The 24742-nt window shown below is 47.2% G+C and overlaps 1 protein-coding gene across 3 annotated transcripts in view; it reads left to right on the top strand.

The window, feature by feature from the left end:
* LOC129710078 (transcription factor CP2-like protein 1) overlaps positions 1–24742 on the top strand; it is a 59437-nt gene that overhangs the window by 2306 nt on the left and 32389 nt on the right. For 2 of the 3 annotated variants that reach the window (XM_055656784.1, XM_055656783.1), the window contains exons 2-5: positions 12365–12516; positions 13834–13910; positions 16134–16239; positions 22721–22827. In XM_055656784.1, the coding sequence (XP_055512759.1) occupies positions 12365–12516; positions 13834–13910; positions 16134–16239; positions 22721–22827 (442 nt within the window). The remainder of the gene's footprint in view (positions 1–12364; positions 12517–13833; positions 13911–16133; positions 16240–22720; positions 22828–24742) is intronic. The other variant, XM_055656785.1, reaches the window with a different exon arrangement.

Raw genomic sequence — 24742 nt, 5'->3', positions numbered from 1 at the left:
AAAAATAGAAACAAGTTAAAACCACCCAGATGAAAGGAACAACCATAAAAGTATCTCACCAACAATGATATATAGGTTATTGTCAGTTAGCAAATGCAGAGACTGGAGCTAAAGTAAGTTTTAATAATTAAGTTAGAAACAAAGTGATTGATTGAACGATACAGCATGGAAACAGGCCACTCGGCCCACCGAGACTATGCTGGGGGGCCATCACCCTTTCACATCAGTGCTGTGCTATCCCACTCCCTACACACTAGAGGCAATTTTACAGGGGGCAATTATCCTACAAAGCCGCACGTCTTTGGGATGTAGGAGAAACCAGCCGGTGGGAAACGCGCGCAGTCACAGGGAGAACGTACAAACACCACGCAGACAGCCCCACTGTGAGGCAGTGACTCTACCAGCTACACCACCGCATTCAGTGGACAGTTTCTTCCCGGCTGTTATCAGGCAACTGAACCATCCAACCACAACCAGCGAGCAGTGTTGAACTACTATCCACCTCATTGGTGACCCTCGGACTATCGTTGATCGGACTTTGCCGGCTTTACCTTGCACTAAACGTTATTCCCGTATCTACTGCAGTTGTACAGGGTCTTGGTGAGACCACACCTGGAGTATTGCGTACAGTTTTGGTCTCCAAATCTGAGGAAGGACATTATTGCCATAGAGGGAGTACAGAGAAGGTTCACCAGACTGATTCCTGGGATGTCAGGACTGTCTTATGAAGAAAGACTGGATAGACTTGGTTTATACTCTCTAGAATTTAGGAGATTGAGAGGGGATCTTATAGAAACTTACAAAATTCTTAAGGGGTTGGACAGACTAGATGCAGGACAATTGCTCCCGATGTTGGGGAAGTCCAGGACAAGGGGTCACAGCTTAAGGATAAGGGGGAAATCCTTTAAAACCGAGATGAGAATAACTTTTTTCACACAGAGAGTGGTGAATCTCTGGAACTCTCTGCCACAGAGGGTAGTTGAGGCCACAATTCATTGGCTATATTTAAGAGGGAGTTAGATGTGGCCCTTGTGGCTAAAGGGATCAGGGGGTATGGAGAGAAGGCAGGTACGGGATACTGAGTTGGATGATCAGCCATGATCATATTGAATGGCGGTGCAGGCTCGAAGGGCCGAATGGCCTACTCCTGCACCTAATTTCTATGTTTCTATGTTTCTATGTATCTCTACACTGCAAATGACTCGATTGTAATCATGTATTGTCTTTCTACTGACCGCTTAGCACGCAACAAACGCCTTTCACTGTACCTCGGAAATAAACTGGTGAACTAAACTGAGCCGTGCCGACTTCAGTGCAATAGTTCCTTATGATTCCCCAGTGGGGGAGCTGAGGGGGCTTTAAACCACCTGGAATCAGATGTTAAGCTACCTCCCCTTCCCCCTCCCTACTGTGTCCCACCTGGACCCATCCTCCCCTCCACCTCCCCTTCCACCTACTTTCCTTCCTCCAGCTTCACAATTCACAACTTTACCCTTTAGAGATACAGCAGAGAACCAGGTCCTTTGGCCCACCCTGGTCAGTGCCGACCAGCGATCCCTAGTTCAATCCTACACTCTCGGGACAATTTTGTGATTTTAACCGAAGCCAATTAACCTACAAAACCTGTATATCTCTGGAGTGTGGGAGGAAAACCAGAGCACCCGGAGAAAACCCACGCAGTCACAGGGAAAACATGCAAACTCCACACAGACAGCACCCAAGGCCAGGATCGAACCCAAGGCAGCAACTCTACGGTTGTGCTACTGTGCCACCACAACTTTTCACTCCGGGTTCGATCCTGACTACGGGTGCTGTCTGTACGGAGTTCTCCCCGTGGCTCACGTGGGTTTTCTCCGAGATCTTCGGTCACCTCCTGCACTCCAAACACGTACAGGTTTGTAAGTTAATTGGCTAGGTATGAATGTAGATTGACCCTAGTGTGTGTAGGATAGTGTTAGTGTGTGGGGATCGCTGGTCGGCATGGACTCGGTGGGCCGAATGGCCTGTTTCCGCGCTGTGGCTCTAACCTGAACTAAACTAAACAATCAGTCTGAGGAAGAGTCCCGACCCAAAATATCACCTATCCCCATGTTCCCCAGAGATGCTGCCCGTCCCGCTGAATTACTCCAGCACTTTGTGTCTTTTTTTTTTGGAAGGCAGCGTCTGCAGATCCTGGTATCTACTATATGTTAAACTGCGGCCCTTGTTGTCGTGTGAGAGCCACTGTCACTGTTACCTGCTGAAGAGCAGCGGAGGAGTTATCCCTGGTGTGAAGGTCGATATTAATTTTTCAGCAAAACATTACTAAAAATAAGATGCATTTGTCAAGGTTGAGACAACTTCACATTTGAGCTCTCAGCCACCACTACGCCTGAGAGCATCGATCCATACTACAGTAGAGGCACAACAGCAGCGGGTAGAGCTGCTGCCTCACAGCACCAGCGACTGGGTTCGATCCTGACCTCGGGTGCTGACTGTGTGGAGTTTGCATGTTATTCCCAGGAGCGTGAGTTCCTCTCCGGAAGAATCAAAATCAATGTTTATTTTCCTAATCGGTATCTGGTGCCACTGATTCATAAATACCAGGTTTGCTAGGTGTGGACCCCCAGCAGGACCAAAAACAACACCTGTCAAAGGGCAGATGGGCTTCTATCGAGCCAACGGCCATCCACACTTCAGTAGAAGTTGCGATCACTGTCGTACATAGCATTGTAATGCCCCTGTCCCACTTAGGAAGCCTGAACGGAAACCTCTGGAGACTTTGCGCCCCACCCAAGGTTTCCGTGCGGTTCCCGGAGGTTGCAGGTGGTTGCCGGAGGTTGCAGGTAGTGGAAGCAGGTCGGGAGACTGACAAAAACCTCCGGGAACCGCACGGAAACTTTGGGTGGGGCACAAAGTCTCCAGAGGTTTCCGTTCAAGTTTCCCAAGTGGGACAGGGGCATAAGGAACGATGATAAAGCACACACACACACACCAACATCCTAGACATCCAGCGGCGGAGATGTGTGGTGCGCCCGTCAGCGTTCCCGTTCGAAGCCGGCACCGCTACGTCGCTAATGTTTGCAACAACGACGATGAATGAATCACAAAATCCCGTTTCACCCGACATCCCAAGGACGTGCGGGTCGGCAGGTTAAATGTCCGCTGTAAATGGCCCCGCATATGTAAATGAGCAGCAGAGCCCGGGGCAGCTGAATAATAAAATATATGTTCAGGATAGGATCAGTGTAAAATGTGTGTTTACAGTTTAGAGATGCAGCGCGGAAACAGGCCCTTCGGCCCACCGAGTCCGTGCCGACCCGCGATCACCACACATTAAACACTGCAATACAAACCAGGGACAATTTACATTTATACCAAGTCAATTGACCTACAAACCTGTACGTCTTTGGAGTGTGGGAGGGGGACCCAGGTTCGATCCTGACTACGGGCACTGTCTGTACGGCGTTTGTACGTTCTCCCCGTGACCTGCGTGGGTTTTCTCCGGGTGCTCCGGTTTCCTCCCACACTCCAAAGATGTGCAGGTTTGTAGGTTAATTGACATTGGTAAATGTATAAATGTAAAACAAAATTGTCCCTAGTGTGTGTTGGATAGTGTTAATGTGCTGGGATCGCTGGTGGGTACGGACTCGATGGGCCGAATGGCCTGGATCGCACTCTACCTCTAAACTAAACTAAACTAAACAATAATCTTCAGGCTTTTTAAACTCAATCTGATGTTAATTGCTCCAACATCTAATTGCTGACAACCCTCGCCTGCCCTGTATATCTTTCCAGATCAGGAGCAATAACATCAGATTTCTGTGCAAGAAGGAACTGCAGATGCTGGTTTAAACCAAAGATAGACACAAAAAGCTGGAGTAACTCAACAGGACAGGCAACATCTCTGGAGAGAAGGAATGGGTGACATTTTGGGTCAAGACTCATCTACTGACTTATTTTGATTTCTCCACACTTGTTGGCACGGCTGGTGGAGCCCCTGCCACACGGCCCTAGAAACCCCAGGTTCAATCCCTGCCTTGGATGCTGTCTGTGTGGAGTTTGCACGTACTCCCCGAGGCAACGTGCCACTCCCTGAGGCACCTCTAGTTCCCTCCCACATCCCAAAGACGTGTGGGGTTTGTAGTTTAAGAGAAGATCTCAGATGCTGCCTGACCCGTTGAGTTACTCCAGCACTTTGTGTCTATCTTTAGCATCTGCGGTTCCTTTCCGCATTATGTTTGTAGGTTAATTGGCCTCTGTAGATTTCCCCAGTGTATCGGGAGTGGATGTGGAAACGGGATAACAAAGATCTCGTGTGAATGATTCTCGCGTGAAAAAAATTTGTTAGGCATGGACTTGTAGGGCCGAGATGGCCTGTTTCCGTGCTGTAATTGTTATATGGTTATATGGTTAATGGGCAATCGACACAACAAGCTGGAGTAACTCAGTGGGACAGCATCCCTGGAGGGAAGGAATGGGCGACAATTCAGGTCAATGGTCGGTGTGGACTGGGAGGGTGGAAGGACCTGTTTACATGCTGTATCTTTCAATCAATCAACCAATCTTTGGACTAATAAGCCCGAAACGTCGCCTATTTCCTTCGCTCCATAGATGCTGCTGCACCCGCTGAGTTTCTCCAGCTTTTTTGTGTACCTTTGGACTAATAATGTTAGTAGTAAAAGCACTAATTCTGCCTTGGTTGAAATCTGTCAACTCAATAAACTTCCAGAATGAACCAGGAAGATCTCCCTGTCTACACAACTGCCTGGTTACATAGTGTTTAAGAAGGAACTGCAGATGCTGGAGAATAGAAGGTTACACAAAAAAGCTGGAGAAACTCAGCGGGTGCAGCAGGAGATGATTGGGAAATATGTGTTAGACTCAGAATTCATGGTTGTGGGATGATGTCAATGGCAAATGTACAATTACAGAACAAATAATGTTTTTCACTGTTTGTTGCTGAAGTATTTCTTTGTATGGTTCATGAGTTCGTATGCTCATAAGTAATAGTAGAAGAATTAGGCCATTCAGCCCATCAAGTCTACTCCGCCATTCAATCATGGCTGATCTATCTCTCCCTCTCAACCCCATTCTCCTGACTTCTCCCCATAACCCCCGACACCCATCAACACATCACCTTTTCTTCATTGTAATTATTTACTGCAATAAGAAAATGTGAAATAGGATGTGAAACAGGGCTTAAAGATAGCGGAGTCAGGGGATATGTGGAGAAGGCAGGAACTGATTGGGGATGATCAGCCATGATCACATTGAATGGCGGTGCTGGCTCGAAGGGCCAAATGGCCTCTACTCCTGCACCTATTGTCTATTGAAGTGTGTGAAAATAGGTACATCAAAGGAAAATATTATTGAAAAGTAGTTGGGAGATCAATTAAACAGGCAGACGAAAAATGCTGGAGAAATTCAGGGGTGAGAGAGGCAGCATCAGTGGAGAAAGCCTGAAGAAGGGTCTTGACCTGAAACGTCACCTATCCCTTCCCTCCATAGATGCTGCCTCACCCGCTGAGTTTCTCCAGCATTTTTTTGTTTTTTTTTCCAGCATCTGCAGTTCCTTCTTAAACAAATAAACAGGAAGGGTACTTTCTTATTAAAAATAAAATGTGTAGGGTTACAACAGTATTCGCTGCTGTGATTTTCACCACACACACACACACACACACACAGACACAGACAGACACTGAGCGCTGATGCAGTAACATGCAGGGCAAATGATCATATCATACAGTCCATGCAGGGATAACCCCAATAATCCATGGCCGTAGTGTGTTAGATCATCAGGTGAAATGTGTAGAAAGGAATTGCAGAGGTTGATTTATACTGACGATAAAATATAAGTGCTGGAGAAACTCAGCGGATCAGGCAGCATCTCTGGAGAACATGGATGGGCGACATTTCAGGTCGGGACCCTTCCTCAGACTCTTCTGTCTGAAGGACGGTCCCATAGAAACATAGAAAATAGGTGCAGGAGCAGGCCATTCGGCCCTTCGAGCCAACACCGCAGTCAGTCCCGACCCGAAACGTCACCTATTCATGTTCTTCAGAGATGCTACCTGCCCTGCTGAGTTACTCCAGCATTTTGTGTCTGTCTTCACAATAAGGAAAAGGCATTTGTTACCTCAGCCATCAGAGGAACGGCACGGTGGTGCAGCGGTAGAGTTGCTGCCTTACAGCAAATGCAGCACCAGAGACCTGGGTTCGATCCTGACTACGGGCGCTGTCTGTACGGAGTTTGCATGTTCTCTCCGTAACCTGCGTGGGTTTTCTCCGAGATCTTCGGTTTCCTTCCACACTCCAAAGACGTACAGGGATGTAGTAATTGTAAATTGGCTTGGTAAATGTAAAAAATTGTCCCTAGTGTGTGTAGGATAGTGTTAGTGTGCGGGGATCGCTGGTCGGCATGGACTCGATGGGCCGAAGGGCCTGTTTCCGCGCTGTATCTCTAAACTAAACTAAACTAAAGGAACTATTTATTTAAAAGTTGCCCTGGCTGGCATTTAGAAAAGGCTATCAGAATGGCTTAGTGGAAGCAGACACACTATGGAAATGTAGGAAACTGTGCCAGAAATTTACAGTCGGCAAGCAAAGTAAAGATGAGCAGTAATCTGCTTTAGAATTGTGTATTGAGAAATAAATCTTGGCCAGAATATCAGAAGCACGTTCCTAGTCTGTAACGCAATCTTTACATCAACCTGAGAGAGCCGTGTTCCTCAGTGTAATCATGTTGTTATAGTTGCTCAGGACATCAAAAGAGCTTTACAATTCGCAAGTACAATTTGAACAAGGAATTGCAGATGCTGATGGCCAGGACCTACACAGTAAACAGCTGGGCTCTGGGGGAGTGTCGTGGAGCAGGGAGTGCAGGTACATAGTTGTTTGAAAGTGGCATCACAGGTGGATAGTGTGGTCAATAAGGCTTTCAGTATACTGGACTTCATGGTTATAGAGACCGCTTTTCGGAGCTCTGCAATGTCAATTTCTCCCGCCCTAGTTGCGGGGTTGAAAATGACCCAGAGCGGGGCCTAACATCGCCCCGCGCGGCCTTAATGGCCACGGGACTTGCTAGCGCCCGCCAGGGGCTCCAACATCAAGACCCGGAGCGGGGCCTAACATCGCCCGGCGCGGCTTTAATGGCCACAGGACTTGCTTACCGTCGCCTGCCGAGGGCTTTGATTTTGACATTGGGAGGAGAATGGGGAGAGACAAGACTTTGCCTTCCATCACAGTGAGGAGGAGATTCACTGCGATGGATTATTGTGTAAATTGCGTTGTGTCGTGTTGTATGTCTGCAGAAACCAAATTTCGTTTGAACTTCAAAGAGGTTCAAATGACAATAAATGGTATTGTATTGTGTGTCAGAGTATTGAGTGTCAAAGGGAGGTTCTGTTATGTGGGTAGGTAGTTAGATGGAGCAGCTACTACTGCGACGTTTAAGAAACATTTAGACAGGTACATGGATAGGGTTGGTTTAGAAACATAGAAACATGGAAACATAGAAAATAGGTGCAGGAGTAGGCAATTCGGCCCTTCGAGCCTGCACCGCCATTCATTATGATCATGGCTGATCATCCAACTCAGTATCCCGTACCTGCTTTCTCTCCATACCCCCTGATGCCTTTAGCCACAAGGGCCACATCTAACTCCCTCTTAAATATAGCCAATGAACTGTGGCCTCAACTACCTTCTGTGGCAGAGAGTTCCAGAGATTCACCACTCTCTGTGTGAAAAATGTTTTTCTCATCTCGGTCCTAAAAGATTTCCCCCTTATCCTTAAACTGTGACCCATAGTTCTGGACTTCCCCAACATCGGGAACAATCTTCCTGCATCTAGCCTGTCCAACCCCTTAAGAATTTTGTAAGTTTCAATAAGATCCCCCCTCAATCTCCTAAATTCTAGCGAGTACAAGCCAAGTCTATCCAGTCTTTCTTCATATGAAAGTCCTGACATCCCAGGAATCAGTCTGGTGAACCTTCTCTGTACCCCCTCTATGGTTTAGTCCCTCTAAGCCGTAGAGGGAGTACAGAGAAGGTTCACCAGACTGATTCCTGGGATGTCAGGATTGAATGGCGGTGCAGTCTCGAAGGGCCGAATGGCCTACTCCTGCACCTAATTTCTATGTTTCTATGTTTCTAGGACTTGGAGGCCAAAAGCAGGCAGGTGGGACTAGCTTAGATGAGGCATGCTGGTCAAAATGGGCAAGTTGGGCTGAAGGGCCCATTTCCACTCTAAGGAACTGCAGATGCTCAGTTTACCAAAAAAGACAGAAAGTGCTGGAGTAACTCAGCAGCTCAGGTAAACGAGTGGTCTTGTTTACACTATAGGGTGGATAATTTGCCCACGGCAAGCCCTCATCAACAGCAGTGAACAAAGTGGCTAACTGAGTTCTTAGGCCCTCTTCGGTCATGGCTGACCATGGATGTCTCCAGGTTTAGAGGACGCCTGTGCATGACTTTAACGTGGGGAGACTGGTGCACGGACAGCCACACCACACGGTCCTTGACAGATCTGGGTCAGGATCCAGTGGCATGGAGTCCAAGACGATCGGAGACCCTTTCCTGCTGCAGCCTTCATCCATCCGCCTTCCCAGCCGTTGTGACGCTCCACTAAGGTCAGCCATCGTCCTCCGCCTGTTCCAACGTTGAGGTCTTGGCTAACTAAGTATTGGTTGAGGATAATCATTGATTATGATTGACTAGGGACAATTTACAGAAGCCAATTAACCTGCAAATTTGTAAGTCTTTGGAGCTTGGGAGGAAACCGGAGAAAACGCACGCAGTTACAGGTAGAACGTGCAAACTCTGCACAGACAGCACCCGTAGACAGGATTGAGCACTGGTCTCTGGCGCTGTAAGGCAGAAAATCTACCGCTGCGCCACCGTGCCACACATACAAGTCTGCCCTATTAACTGGGTGCCCAAGGCTCCAATACACCTAGTGGTATGAATATTGATGTATTTAACTTCAGGTAACAACCTGGTACTCAACCCATCAAAGACAAAAGAACTGGTCATCGACTTCAGGAGGACGAGGAGAGAGGAACCTGCTCCCTTATACATCAAAGGAGACATGTTGGAGAGAGTCACTGGCTTTAAGTTCCTGGGAATAAACATCTCCCAGGACCTCAAATGGCAAATGAACACCGTCACTCTCGTGGAGAAGTCACAGCAGCGGCTGTATTTCCTGAGGTCTCTGCGGAGAGCAAACGTCTCACAGCCGCTGCTGTTGTCCTTCTACCGATGTGCCGTGGAAAGTATCCTCTCCTATGGCATCCTGGTGTGGTTTGCTAGCGGTACTGTGGCTGAGAGGAGGGCGGTGCAGAGAGTTATTAAAACTGCACAGAGCATTACAAACGTTAAACTGCCCTCCTTGGATGATATATATAGGGCCTGATGCTTGCGCTGGGCCACAAACATCAAGCAGGACACATCCCACCCTGCCAACCACCTTCAGTCTGCTACCCTCTGGGAGGCGATTCAGGTCTCTGAAGACTCGCACCGGTAGGCTAAAACATAGTTTCTACCCATGTGTCACAAAAGAACTTAACTCCTACAGAGAACACTGGGGAAGCACAATGTCATTCCAAGAAATTAAACATTCTCTTAAAATTATTTTTAAATACTTATTTATTATTTTTACTAATAAGTGTACATATGTGTCAATGGTTGGCGTGTTTGTATTTTTTTAACTGGAGGAGATGCAATGGAATTTCGTTGCACAGTATTGTGCAATGACAATAAACATATTCATTCATTCATTCATTCAGGTAACCCCGACATTCCCTCTCTTTCCATCCCTCCCACACCCAGGTCACACCAGCTTCTCGTTTTCACCCAACAAACAGCTAACAATGGCCTATTTTTGCATCTATCTTTCATTCATTGTTCTTGATCTCTCCACATCATTGTCTATATCTCACGTTTCCCTTTTCCCCGACCAGCCCGAAGAAGTGTCTCCACCGAAACGTCACCCTTTCCATCTCGCCAAGAGATGCTGCCTGTCCCACCGAGTTACTCTGGCTTATCGTGTCTATCCTCGGTTTAAACCAGCATCTGCAGTTCCTTCTTACACAAGGTACAGAAGGACATAGAAACATAGAAACATAGAAAATAGGTGCAGGAGTAGAGGCCATTCAGCCCTTCGAGCCTACACCGCCATTCAATATGATCATGGCTGATCATCCAACTCAGTATCCTGTACCTGCCTTCTCTCCATACCCCCTGATCCCCTTAGCCACAAGGGCCACATCTAACTCCCTCTTAAATATAGCCAATCAACTGGCCTCAAATATGTTTTTCTCATCTCGGTCCTAAAGGATTTCCCCCTTATCCTTAAACTGTGACCCCTTGTTCTGGACTTCCCCAACATCGGGAACAATCTTCCTGCATCTAGCCTGTCCAACCCCTTAAGAATTTTGTAAGTTTCTATAAGATCCCCCCTCAATCTTCTAAATTCTAGCGAGTACAAGCCGAGTCTATCCAGCCTTTCTTCATATGAAAGTCCTGACATCCCAGGAATCAGTCTGGTGAACCTTCTCTGTACTCCCTCTATGGCAATAATGTCCTTCCTTAGATTTGGAGACCAAAACTGTACGCAATACTCCAGGTGTGGTCTCACCAAGACCCTGTACAACTGCAGTAGAACCTCCCTGCTCCTAGACTCAAATCCTCTATGGCAAGAATGTCCTTCCTCAGATTTGGAGACCAAAACTGTACGCAATACTCCAGGTGTGGTCTCACCAAGACCCTGTACAACTGCAGTAGAACCTCCCTGCTCCTATACTCAAATCCTTTTGCTATGAATGCTAACATACCATTCGCTTTCTTCACTGCCTGCTGCACCTGCATGCCTACTTTCAATGACTGGTGTACCATGACACCCAGGTCTCGCTGCATACTTGAGTGAAGAAATCTTCAACACACTGATTCCATGCACGCTTACCGATTAATTCCACTACGGTGAGTTTACTCTTCATGTCAAACGCAAATTGCTCAAGGATGTTAATACATTATCATAAACATGCTAATGACTCGTTTGTGGAGACGAATATTCTATTCCACAAAGAATTTGTTTTTCTTTAGGGTTAATCTAAATTGGAAACACTCACGAAGATTTTAATAAATTGTAAATGAAAATACTAATAGAAGACATTAGCTTGAAAGACATTCCCTCGGAGGAAATCACAAGTTCTCAGAAGTTAATTACTGTGAATTAAGTGATGAACTGTCAGATATCCTGCAGCAAGAGTGAGAACGGTGAGCATTTTGCCCGATGCTTCTTGTCAGTTTGTCATTGTCGAAATGTCTCCTGTTAATTTACTAATTTGTTAATTTGACCGGCACAGTGTGGTTCTATATCATTCCCCCCTCCCCCCTCCCCCCTCGTCCCATCAAATAAAAAAACAAGCTTGAAATCATCATAATATGGAATCCAAAATATGGAGACTAGGTTTTTAAGAAGGAACTGCAGATGCTGGAAAATCGAAGGTAGACAAAAGTGCTGGAGAAACACAGCGGGTGCAGCAGCATCTATGGAGCGAAGGAAATAGGCAATGTTTCGGGCTGAAACCCGGAAGGGTTTCGGCCCGAAACGTTGCCTATTTCCTATAGTGGAGATTGTTCATTTCGTTGTCTCTGTACTGTACACTGACAATGACAATTAAAATTGAATCTGAATCTGAATCTGTTCAACTCTTTGCATGGAGCGAAGGAAATAGGCAACGTTTCGGGCCGAAACCCTTCTTCAGACTGAAGAAACGTTGACTATTTCCCTCGCTCTATAGATGCTGCTGCACCCGCTGAGTTTCTCCAGCACTTTTGTCCACCATGGAATCTAAGTTGGCTGTTTGATCATGGCAGCATCACAGGAGAACTCAAGATAATTTGAATCGGACATTTCGGGAGTTGCGGAGTTTGTGTGTTCCTCCGGTCGGTGTCCTGAGTGCGGGTTTTCTCCGGGTGCTCCGGTTTCCTCCCACACTCCAAAGACGTGCAGGTTTGCAGGTTAATTTAGCGTCGATAGCCCTTTGGCCGACTGAACCCGTGCCAACCAGCGATCCCCGCACACCGACACAATCACACACAGATGAGGGACAATTTACAATTACTAAAGCCACATTAACCTACAAGCCCGCACGTCTGTGGAGTGTGGGGGAAAACTGGAGCAAACACACGCGGTCATGGGGAGAACATGCAAACTCCGTACAGACAGCACCCGTTGTCAGGATCGAACCTGTGTCTCTGGCGCTGTGAGGCAGCCACTCTACCGCTGCGCCACCGTGCCGCCCCAAATTTATGAAGAGGCTGGTACACAGGGTGCAACATATGTTTAACCGACCATGGTGAAGGTTTTTGTCTCTCCTTTCAGGGACGTTCTGCCACTGCCACTCTTCAAGCACGAGGATTCTGCGCTCTCTACAGACCATGAGCCCAGTGCCGTCAGCTTCCAGTACGTTCTCAGCGCAGCCACCTCGCCCGCTGTTAAACTACATGAGGAGACACTCACCTACCTCAACCAAGGTAATGCCACATGCAAACAACATGACCAACACAGGGCTGGTGTGCATGGACATCACCTCCTACACACAGTGTGCTGGAGTAACTCAACGGGTCAAGCAGCATCTCTGGAGAACATAAGGGTGATGATAGCACCCCGTAGTCAGGATCGAACCTGGGGCTCTGGCACTGTAAGGCAGTACCTCTACCACTGTGCTGTGTTTAGAAGCATTTGTGTTATACTGTCTGTTCTACGGTTGAAGAATACCTACATAGAACCTGATCTCCCGGTGGCTCAGCACTTCAACACCCCCCTCCCATTCCGTATCCGACCTTTCTGTCCTGGGCCTCCTCCATGGCCAGAGTGAGCACCACCAGAAATTGGAGGAGCAGCACCTCATATTCCGCTTGGGCAGTCTGCACCCTAGCAGCATAAACATTGACTTCTCCAATTTCCGGTCGCCCTTGCTGCCTCCTCCCCTTCTCAGCTCTCCCTCAGCCCTCGGGCTCCTCCTCTTCCTTTCTCCTTTCTTCTCAACACCCCCACCACCCCACCCTACATTAGTTTGAAGAAGGGTTTCAGCCCAAAACGTTGCCCACTTCCTTCTCTCCGTAGATGCTGCTGCACCCGCTGAGTTTCTCCAGCACTTTTGTCTACCTACATAGAAGAGTGCAGCACAGGAACAGGCTCATTGGCATACAATGCCCAAGGCAAAACATGATGCCAAGTTTAACTAATCTCCTTTGCCCACTCACATTCCATATCTCTCCATTCCCTGCATATCCATGTGCCTATGCAAAATCCCCTTAAATACAAATCATATCACTGCATTGCAGGCATTGCACCACTCTATGTGTAAAGATTGTGTTTACACATTCCTATAAATGCTTGGAGGTACACAAAAAAGCTGGAGAAACTCAGCGGGTGCAGCAGCATCTATGGAGCAAAGGGGATAGGCAACGTTTCGGGCCGAATCCTATAAATGCTTCCTTCCTTCTCAGCTTCAAGCCATGACCTCTTGACGTTGACATTTGCACCACTGCCCCAAGATGAGTGAACCTTCACTCGTCCAATCTGCATCCTTTATTGGGTTTGCATCTGTCTAACGTCATAAGTGATAGGAGCTGAATTAGGCCATTCGGCCCCTCAAGTCTACTCCACCATTCAATCATGGCTGATCTATCTCTCCCTCCCAACCCCATTCTCCTGCCTACTCCCCATAACCCCCGACATCTTGAACCTAACAATGAAGTGGCTGAGGCTTAAGGAGGAGTTGAGGGTGGACTGTTAAAGTGCTTGGTCTCCACACGTCATGTGTGATAAGGTTGTTTCCTCTACAGGTCAGTCCTATGAGATCCGGATGCTGTGCAATCAGAATATACGGGGACTGATGGAATCAAACGGGAAGCTACTGAAGGTGAGACTGGCGCAGAGGTGGGAGGGTGGAACGGGGGCAAAATCACAGCCGGGTTCATGCCAGACGCATAATGGACAGCACAAGCTCAGTGGGCAGAAAGATCTGTATCTAGTGTATTGCCAACTACTCCGCTAAACGACAAAATAATCACAATCCTAATCAAGGACCAGTCTCACCCTGGTCACTCCCTCTTCTCCCCTCTCCCTTCAGGCAAGAGGTATAGAAGTGTGAACACACACACACCTCCAGATTAAGGCACTGTCTCTTCCCAGCTGTTATCAGGCAACTGAACCATCCACTTACCAGGCAGAGAGCGGTCCTGACCTCTCATCCACCCCATTGGAGCCCTTCAAACTATCTTTAATCGGACTTTATCTTGCACTGAATGTTATGCCCTTTATCCTGTATCTGTACAGTGTGGACGGCTGGATTGTAATCATTTGTTTAAGAAAGAACTGCAGATGCTGGTCAAATCGAAGGTGGACACATAAAGCTGGAGTAACAATAATGTCCAAATCTGAGGAAGGACATTATTGCCATCGAGGGTGTGCAGAGAAGGTTCACCAGACCGATTCCTGGGATGTCAGGACTGTCTTATGAAGAAAGACTGGATAGACTTGGTTTATACTCTCTAGAATTTAGGAGATTGAGAGGGGATATTATAGAAACTTACAAAGTTCTTAAGGGGTTGGACAGGCTAGATGCAGGAAGATTGTTCCCGATGTTGGGGAAGTCCAGGACAAGGGGTCACAGTTTAAGGATAAGGGGGAAATCCTTTAAAACCGAGATGAGAAGAACTTTTTTCACACAGAGAGTGGTGAATCTCTGGAACTCTCTGCCACAGAGGGTAGTCGAGGCCTGTTCATTGGCTATATTTAAGAGGGAGTTAGATGTGGCCCTTGTGGCTAAAGGGCTCAGGGGGTATGGAGAGAAGGCAGGTACGGGATACTGAGTTGGATGATCAGCCATGATCATATTGAATGGCGGTGCAGGCTCGAAGGGCCGAATGGCCTACTCCTGCACCTAATTTCTATGTTTCTATGTTTCTAACTCAGCGGGTGAGGCAGCGTCTCTGGAGAGAAGGAATCATGTACGGTCTTTCCACCGACACGACAACAAACAAGATAATATGGGTTTGGCAGTCTCTGTGAGCAAGGAATTGGGGGACACTTCTGTAGCTGGCAAAATAGAAAGCTGGATTTCCTCCATTGCTTATGTATGCAAGGTTAGCATGGACATTGTGGGCCGAAGGGCCTGTTCCTGCGTTATACTGTCCCACTGCTTAATTCCAGCCACAGAAGTTGCACATGTCTGTACAATGGTTCACGATACCAGCCGGGGCTGTGTTACATACCACACAGGATGGCAGGCACAAGATAGAAACATAGATCCATAGACAATAGGTGAAGGAGTAGAGGCCATTCGGCCCTTCGAGCCTGCACCATTCGCCATTCAATATGATCATGGCTGATCATCCAACTCAGTATCCTGTACCTGCCTGCTCTCCATACCCCCTGATCCCTTTAGCCACAAGGGCCACATCTAACCCCCTCTTAAATACAGCCAATGAACTGGCCTCAACTACCTTCTGTGGCAGAGAATTCCAGAGATTCACCACTCTCTGTGTGAAAAATGTTTTTCTCATCTCGGTGCTAAAAGATTTCCCCCTTATCCTTAAACTGTGACCCCTTGTTCTGGACTTCCCCAACATCGGGAACAATCTTCCTGCATCTAGCCTGTCCAACCCCTTAATAATTTTGTAAGTTTCTATAAGATCCCCCCTCAATCTTCTAAATTCTAGCGAGTACAAGATTCAAGATTCAAGATTCAATTTAATTGTCATTTGGACCCCTTGAGGTCCAAACGAAATGCCGTTTCTGCAGCCATACATTACAAACAAATAGACCCAAGACACAACATAATTTACATAAACATCCATCAAATCGCTGTGATGGAAGGCCAAAAAAACTTATCTCTCCACAAGCCGAGTCTATCCAGTCTTTCTTCATATGAAAGTCCTGACATCCCAGGAATCAGTCTGGTGAACCTTCTCTGCACTCCCTCTACGGCAAGAATGTCTTTCCTCAGATTAAAAGATCTCAGAGAAAACCCACACGGTGAGTGACGGGGAGAACGTACAAACTCCGTACAGACAGCGCCTGTGGTCAGGATCGAACCTCCAGCACTTTGTGTGGTGACCACCTGTCTTGTTTTGTTTGGTAGAGCACAGTCCGGGTGGTGTTCCACGACAGACGTCTCCAGTACAGTGAACACCAACAGTTCCAAGGGTGGAAGTGGAATAGGCCAGGAGACCGGTTGCTTGACATCGGTAAGTCCAGCAACCAAAATGTCACCTATCTAAGTCCATCGACTGCCCGACCTCTGAGTTACTACAACACGTTGTACCTTGTGTATTCATCTGGGCATTTGTACACAAAGCAGGTCATGGAGTCATAGAATCTTACAGCATAGAAACAGGCCCTTCGGCCCAACTTGCCCATACCGGCCAACATGCCCAATTTACACTAGTTCCATCTACCTGCGTTTGGCCCACATTCCTTTAAACCGGTCCTATCCATGTACCTGTCTTCAAGTTTCTTAAAGTTGTGATAGCCCCTGCCTCACCGACCTCCTCTGCCACCCCATAAACCCACCCACCCTTTGAGTGAAAAGTGACCACTTAAGATTCATATTTAATCTTCCCCCTCCTCTTAAACCCATGCCCCCTCTTCCCCTGGGCAATTTGCCACAATCCAGATAGCACAGGGTGTATTATGAACAAACATGCAATTGGTCCTTTGATTAGCCCAATAGTACATTGGATTGAAAGTGAGAGTTGAACTTCCAATGGAAGAAAGCAAAGGACATATGATCTTCAGTGAGAAGGCGGGGGCCATTTGCTCCCATCTTTGCTCCACCATTGAATTATGTAGATCATCACCGATATTTCTCTTCAGCACCATGTTTGTGCACACCAGCCCCTAAACATCTTGATTCACCTCAATTTCCCAAACCCTGTTGAACTCTGTCTTGAATATGCTCACTGACTGAAGTTCAACGTCCCCACTAGAATCATAGAGTCATAAGTTCACAAGTGATGGGAGCAGAATTAGACCATTCGGCCCATCATGTCTACTCTGCCATTCAGACATGGCTGATCTATCTCTCCCTCTCAACCCCATTCTCCTGCCTTCTCCCCATAACCCCTGACACCTGTACTAATCAAGAACCTATCATCCATGCCTTAAATATATCCACTGACTTGGCCTCCACAGCCTTCTGTGGCAAAAAATAAGAATCTAAGTGGTCACTTTTCACTCAAAGGGTGGTGGGTTTATGGGGTGGCAGAGGTGGTCGTTGAGGCAGGGGCTATCACAACTTTAAGAATTCCACAGATTCACCACCCTCTGACCAAAGAAATTCTTCCTCATCTCCTTCCTAAAAGGAGGTCCTTTAATTCTGAGGCTATGACCTCTAGTCCCAGACTTGCTCGAGTAGAAACATCCTCTACATGTCCACTCTATCCAAGTCTTTCACTATTCTGTACGCCTAGCGAGTACGGGCCCAGTGCCGTCAAACGCTCATCATAGTTTAACCTACTCATTCCTGGGATCATTCTTGTAAACCTGCTCTGGACCCTCTCCAGAGCCAGCACATCCTCCCTCAGATATGGTGCCCAATATTGCTCACATGTGTGTGTCTATGCTTCTATGGCTCTCCCCATTGCAAATATACCCTTCCTCACATACTGAGATGAAACGTGTACACCTAATGATCTTACCAGGGCCCTGTGTAACTCTGAAAAGCTGTCCTGCCACTCGCGTTCAACTCCACCTGTGGTAGAAGTTACCACATCACTAGCTTTCCTAATTAAAGATTTTATGATATTATCTGTGAGACGAGGCCAAATAAATTAGCAAATAAATGTTCTCTCTGACAGGAAGTTGGTGCAATTAAAATGTTAACATGTAAAAACAAAATTGGGAAAATTAAATTGATATTCTCGAATGTCACGTTACAAATGTATAGGGGGGAGAGGCAAGTGACAGATCATCGTCCAGTGTAAATTGTTGAATCAGCATATTGCAGTTAGCACCAGCCCCTGATAGAAACATAGAAACATAGAAATTAGGTGCAGGAGTAGGCCATTCAGCCCTTCGAGCCTGCACCACCATTCAATATGATCATGGCTGATCATCCAACTCAGTATCCCGTGCCTGCCTTCTCTCCATACCCCCTGATCCCCTTAGCCACAAGGGCCACATCTAACTCCCTCTTAAATATAGCCAATGAACTGACCTCCTCAACTACCCTCTGTGGCAGAGAATTCCAGAGATTCACCACTCTCTGTGTGAAAAAAGTTCTTCTCATCTCGCTTTTAAAGGATTTCCCCCTTATCCTTAAGCTGTGACCCCTTGTCCTGGACTTCCCTAACATCGGGAACAATCTTCCTGCATCTAGCCTGTCCAACCCCTTAAGAATTTTGTAAGTTTCTATAAGATCCCCTCTCAATTTCCTAAATTCTAGAGAGTATAAACCAAGTCTATCCAGTCTTTCTTCATAAGACAGTCCTGACATCCCAGGAATCAGTCTGGTGAACCGTCTCTGCACTCCCTCTATGGCAATAATGTCCTTCCTCAGATTCAGATGAGCTAAGAGATGACGTACAGTGAAGTTTTATGTACCCACAACGTCAGGGACCCAGGTTCGATCCTGACCTCAGATGCTGTCTGTGATTGGAGTTTTATACATTCTCCCTGTGACCATGTAGATTTGCTCCGGGTGCTGCCAATTTCCTTCCATATCCCAAAGACGTGCAGGTGTGTCGGTTGCTTGACCTGTGTATAATTGCCCCAAGTGTGTCGGGAATGGATGTGAAAATGGGAGGCACAGCACCAATGGATGATTGAAGATCAGCGTGGACTCGGTGGTCCAAAGGGACCCGTTTCCATGCTGTATCTTTCAATCAGTTCAATACAATTCAATTTATGGGCGGTCACGGTGGCGCAGCGGTACAGTTTCTGCCCTACAGCGAATGCAGCGCCGGAGACCCGGGTTCGATCCTGACTACGGGTGCTGTCTGTACGGAGTTTGCACGTTCTCCCCGTGACCTGCGTGGGTTTTGTCCAAGATCTTCGGTTTCCTCCCACACTCCAAAGACGGACAAGTTTGTAGGTTAATTGGCTGGATAAATGTAAAAATTGTCCCTAGTGGGTGTGGGAGAGTGTTAATGTGCGGGGATCGCTGGTCGGCACGGACCTGGTGGGCCGAAGGGCCTGTTTCAGCGCTGTATCTCTAAACTAAACTAAAAGTAAATTCAGAGGGCAATGGGTTTAAGGTACAGGACAAGACGTTTAGAGGTTTGTTCAGAGATACCATGCAGAAACAGGCTCTTCGGCCCATCGAGCCCGTGCCGACCTGTACACTAGAACTATCCCATACACACTAGGGACAATTTACAGAAGCTAATGAACCTACAATCCTGCATGCCATTGGAATGTAGGAGGAGACCTGAACACCCAGGGAAACCCCACGCAGTCACGGGGAGAAGGTACAAACTCCGTACAGACAGCACCCGTAGTTAGTATCGAACCCGGGTCTCTGGCGCTGTGAGGCAGCAACTCTATCGCTGTGCCACCCAGGTGATCTGAGAAAGACCTTTTCATCCACAGTGTGGTTGGAATCACAGCCTGAGGGGGTGGTGGAGGCAGTGACCCTGACAACATTTAGTGAGTATCTATCTACACACGTGCTTGAGTCACCAAGACTACAGACCAAATGGAACTCATGTAGATTGGTTGGCATGGATATAGTGGGCGGAAGGGCTGTTGTGTTCGCTACGGGTCCATGTGCAGTCCTAGTCTCTGACTCTTGCAGGCAGATATATTTCTCTTCTGTGTAGGAAGGGAACTGCAGGTGCTGGTTTAACGCGTAGACACAAAAAGCTGGAGTAACTCAGGAAGCATCGCGGGATTGACATCACGGGTTGAGACCCTTCTTCAGACTGAAAGTCACGGGAAAGGGGAACGAGAGACAAAGAGATGGCGCCTGTCCCGCTGAGTTACGCCAGCTTTTTGCGGCTCTCTTAAGTTTCTAATGCTCGATAGACCATGAGCTCGGTGCTGAGTTTGACTTCTTGGACTTCCAACAATCTTCCATTCCAACAGGCAACGCTGCTCGTGTGGAAGGCAAAGATTTCTCAAGCTTGCACAAATTGATAAACTGATCCTCAAAACATAACGGAATAATAATAATAATAATAATATATTTTATTGTCATTGCACATGAAAAGTGCAACGAGATTTCGTATATGCAGCTTCCATCCGATGTCATAACTTAAATAACTAATAAAATTTAGGTTTAGAAACATAGAAACATAGAAATTAGGTGCAGGAGTAGGCCATTCGGCCCTTCGAGCCTGCACCGCCATTCAATATGATCATGGCTGATCATCCAACTCAGTATCCTGTACCTGCCTTCTCTCCATACCCCCTGATCCCTTTAGCCACAAGGGCCACATCTAACTCCCTTTTAAATATAGCCAATGAACTGTGTGGCCTCAACTACCTTCTGAGGCAGATAATTCCAGAGATTCACCACTCTCTGTGTGAAAAATGTTTTTCTCATCTCGGTCCTAAAAGATTTCCCCCTATTTAGATTGAGATTTAGATACCCCGAGAAACATGGTTTGTAAAAAAGAACATTACAACAGTAAAACTGTTCAAACTGACTGAAGTGCAGACGTGACCATCCCAGGGATTGTAATGTTCACAGTTATTCAATCGCTGTTGTAAATATAATGCTGTTTCGAGCTCCAAATTACAGAGGATATTAATCACTGTTAGTAGAGAATGACGAATGACCATCCCAATGTCCACTTTGCAAATGACCAATTCGTTTTTATTATATTTTACCGTTGTTTATTGTTATGAATAAATCCAAGCAGTGAGTTAATAATAATAATAATGCATTTTATTTATGTGCGCCTTTCAAGAGTCTCAAGGACACCTTACAAAAATTTAGCAGGTAGAGGAAAACCATGTAAGGGGAATGAAATAAATAGTAGAGACATGACTAGTACACAAAGTAAAGACAGAATTCAATACAAAACACAATATGAGGCAATTAATGCACAGATGAAAAGGGAGGGGACGTGGGGCTAAGGATAGGCAGAGGTGAAGAGATGGGTCTTGAGGCGGGACTGGAAGATGGTGAGGGACACGGAATTTTGGATCAGTTGGGGGAGGGAGTTCCAGAGCCTGGGAGCTGCCCTGGAGAAGGCTCTGTCCCCCCAAAGCTGCGGAGGTTGGACTTGTGGATGGAGAGGTGACCGGCTGATGTGGATCTGAGGGACCGTGAGGGTTGGTAGGGGGAGAGGAGGTCAGTGAGATATGGGGGGGCCAGATGGTGGAGAGCTTTGTAGGTGAGGACCAGGATTTTGTAGGTGATCTGGTGGGAGATGGGAAGCCAGTGAAGTTGTTTGAGGACTGGAGTGATGTGATGCCAGGATTTGGTGTGGGTGATGAGTCGGGCGGCTGCGTTCTGGACCAGTTGTAGTCGGTTGATGTAGGTGGAGCTGATGCCAAGGAGAAGTGAGTTGCAATAGTCCAGTCGGGAGGAGATGAAGGCATGGATGAGTCTTTCAGCAGCGGGCGGTGTGAGAGAGGGGATGTTGCGGAGATGAAAGAAGGAGGTTTTAATGACATGGCGGATGTGAGGCTCAAGGGAGAGGGTGGAATCAAGGATCACGCCAAGGTTGCGGGCCTGGGGAGATGGGGAGACAGTGGTGCCGTCGATGGTGAGAGTGGGGTTACTCTGGCTGCTTTATGCCTCACAAGTTTGTGAAGAGTTTAGTTTAGTTTAGTTTCGAGATACAGCGTGGAAACAGGCCCTTCAGCCCATCAGTGCCGACCAGCGATCCCCGCACACTATATATACACACACACACACACACACGGGACAATTTACAATTATACCGAGCCAATTAACCTACAAACCTGTACGTCTATGGAGTGTGGGAGGAGGGGAGGGGGGGGGGGGGGTGTGATGTACAAACTCTGTACAGGCAAACACCCGTAGCCAGGATCGAACCCGGGTCTCTGGCGCTGTAAGTGCTGTAAGGCAGCAGCTCTACCGTTGTGCCATAGTTACAGTGGGCATCTTGTTTGTTGTACAGCAAGGCGGTTTATCACCGCTGTGTATACATGGGCCACTCTCACTTGATGTGGCAGAGACAAAGTCCGTCCCACAGAGTGAAAACAGGCCCTTCGGCCCAACTTGCCCACGCCGGCCAGCATTCCCCACCTGCCTGCATTTGGCCCATATCCCTCTAAACCTATCGTCTACATGTGCAGGTCTACATGTTTCTTGTAGACAATAGTACCTGCTTCAACTACCTCCTCTGGCAGCTCGTTCCATACACACACTACCCTTTGTGTGACAATATCATAACTTTTAGTCCAATAGACACATAGTCTGTGTCCACAAGCCGTCAAGGAGACTCAGGAAAATGGAGAAACTGTATGCTATTTCATTGTGACGTTTTGGTGCATTCATTGGTTGCAACATGCACAGGAGCAGCTAAATTGCAACCACAATTCATCTGCAGTTTATGCCCTTCAGGCCAAGGTAGTTTAATATAATTCCGTATGCTGCAGGGTGCTGGTGCGTGTCACAGTCTTCCCTTGGTCAGACAACAATTCTTTGGTCTGAAGTATTTGTATGTAATTGAGCTAATCCATCAAATGCCATGGCTTGCGTTCACACTGTGTCATTCACTCTTTCTTTCTTAAATGATTTTGTTGCATCAGATATTCCCCTGTCAGTCGGAATTGTCGATCCTCGAGTAAACCCCATCTTGCTGAATGCTGCTGAGTTCCTCTGGGACCCCAAGAAACAAACCTCTGTCTCCATTCAGGTTTGTGTCACTTCCTACTTCCACTCTCCCCTCCTCTCCATCTCTGCTCTCGACCCTGTGCACTTCCCGACTTATCACCTTTCTATTTTCTTCTCTCGTCCCTTACCTTACCTTGGAACATGGAGAAGATGATTGCGCTAGTGGGAGAGTCTAGGACCAGAGGGCACAGCCTCAGAATTAAAGGACGTTCCTTTAGGAAGGAGATGAGGAGGAATTTCTTTAATCAGAGGGTGGAATTCATTGCCACAGACGGTGGTGGAGGCCAAGTCAGTGGATATATTTTGGGCAGAGATAGATAGATTCTTGATTGGTGCGGTTGTCAGGGGTTATGGGGAGAAGGCAGGAGCATGGGGATAGGAGGGAGAGATAGACCAGCCATGATTGAGTAGACTTGATGGGCCGAATGGCCTAATTCTGTTCCTACCACTTATGAACCTTCTATTGCTTTTTCTTTCTCCATTAATTGTTCTGTCTTCCGGATAAGACACAACAACAGAGACGGCAGTTTATTTCTCTCTTCCAGAACTGGGTGATGACTGAATATTATTTTCCCCCCGTAAAAGAACATTTCCCAGGGTGATAATGTCGAAGGCTAGAGGGCATAGCTTTAGGACAGAGAGGGGCAAAGTTTAAAGGTCATGTTCGGGACAGGGTTTTTTTACACAGAGTTTAGGGGGGTGGGAGGGTTAAGCCTGGAACATGGTGCTGGAGGCAGATGCAAGAGTGTGTCGAAGAGGCTTTCACCGTTGTGTATGGTTTGGAAGGTTATGCATCAAGCGCAGGCTGGTGAGATCAGTGTGCCTCAGCATCATGTATGGGAAGGAACCGCAGATGCTGGTTTATGCCGAAGAGAAACACAAAAAGCTGGAGTAACTCAGCGGGACAGGCAGCATCTCCGGAGAAAGGAATGGGTGATGTTTCGGATCGGAACACTTCTTCAGACTCTATCTCTCTTCAATACCTTGGCTTCATATTCGGAACAGACAATGTGGGCTACATGTTCCCGATGTTGGGGAAGTCCAGAACCAGGGGCCACAGTTTAAGGATAAGGGGGAAATCTTTTAGGACCGAGATGAGAAAAACATTTTTCACACAGAGAGTGGTGAATCTGTGGAATTCTCTGCCACAGAAGGTAGTTGAGGCCACAGTTCATTGGCTATATTTAAGAGGGAGTTAGATGTGGCCCTTGTGGCTAAAGGGATCAGGGGGTATGGAGAGAAGGCAGGTACAGGAGTTGGATGATCAGCCATGATCATATTGAATGGCGGTGCAGGCTCGAAGGGCCGAATGGCCTACTCCTGCACCTATTTTCTATGTTTCTATGTTTCTATGTTTAAGAATAAGGGGTAGGCCATTTAGAACGGAGATGAGGAAACACTTTTTTACCCAGAGAGTTGTGAATCTGTGGAATTCTCTGCCTCAGAAGGCAGTGGAGGCCAATGCTCTGGATTTTTTTCAAGAGAGAGCTCTTAAAGATAGCGGAGTCAGGGGATATGGTGAGAAGGCAGGAACGGGCTACTGAATGTGGATGATCAGCTATGATCACCACAGTGAATGGTGGTGCTGGCTCGAAGGGCCGAATGGCCTACTCCTGCACCTATTGTCTATTGTCTATTAAATACTATAGTGGCTTTTAAGAACTTTTAGGTAGGAACATGGAAATGCAGGGAATGGAGGGATAGGGATGACGGACTGGCAGGTAGCTTATCTTGGCATCATGTGCTGTACAAACATCTTAGGCCGAAGGGCCTGTTCCTGTGCTGTACTCTTCTATGTTCTATGGCCTATGACTGGATGGTGTATAACGCTAGGCACACATTTAGGTTTCCTCTTGCTTTCTGCTTTCACAGCTGATGTGGCTGACGTCCTAACGCCCCAAGAATAACCCCTTGGAGCTCAGCTCAGAACCTGATTG

The sequence above is a fragment of the Leucoraja erinacea genome, chromosome 27 (assembly GCF_028641065.1).
Source record: "Leucoraja erinacea ecotype New England chromosome 27, Leri_hhj_1, whole genome shotgun sequence".
NCBI lineage: Eukaryota > Metazoa > Chordata > Chondrichthyes > Rajiformes > Rajidae > Leucoraja > Leucoraja erinaceus.
This window is presented reverse-complemented; position numbering and strand designations above follow the sequence as displayed.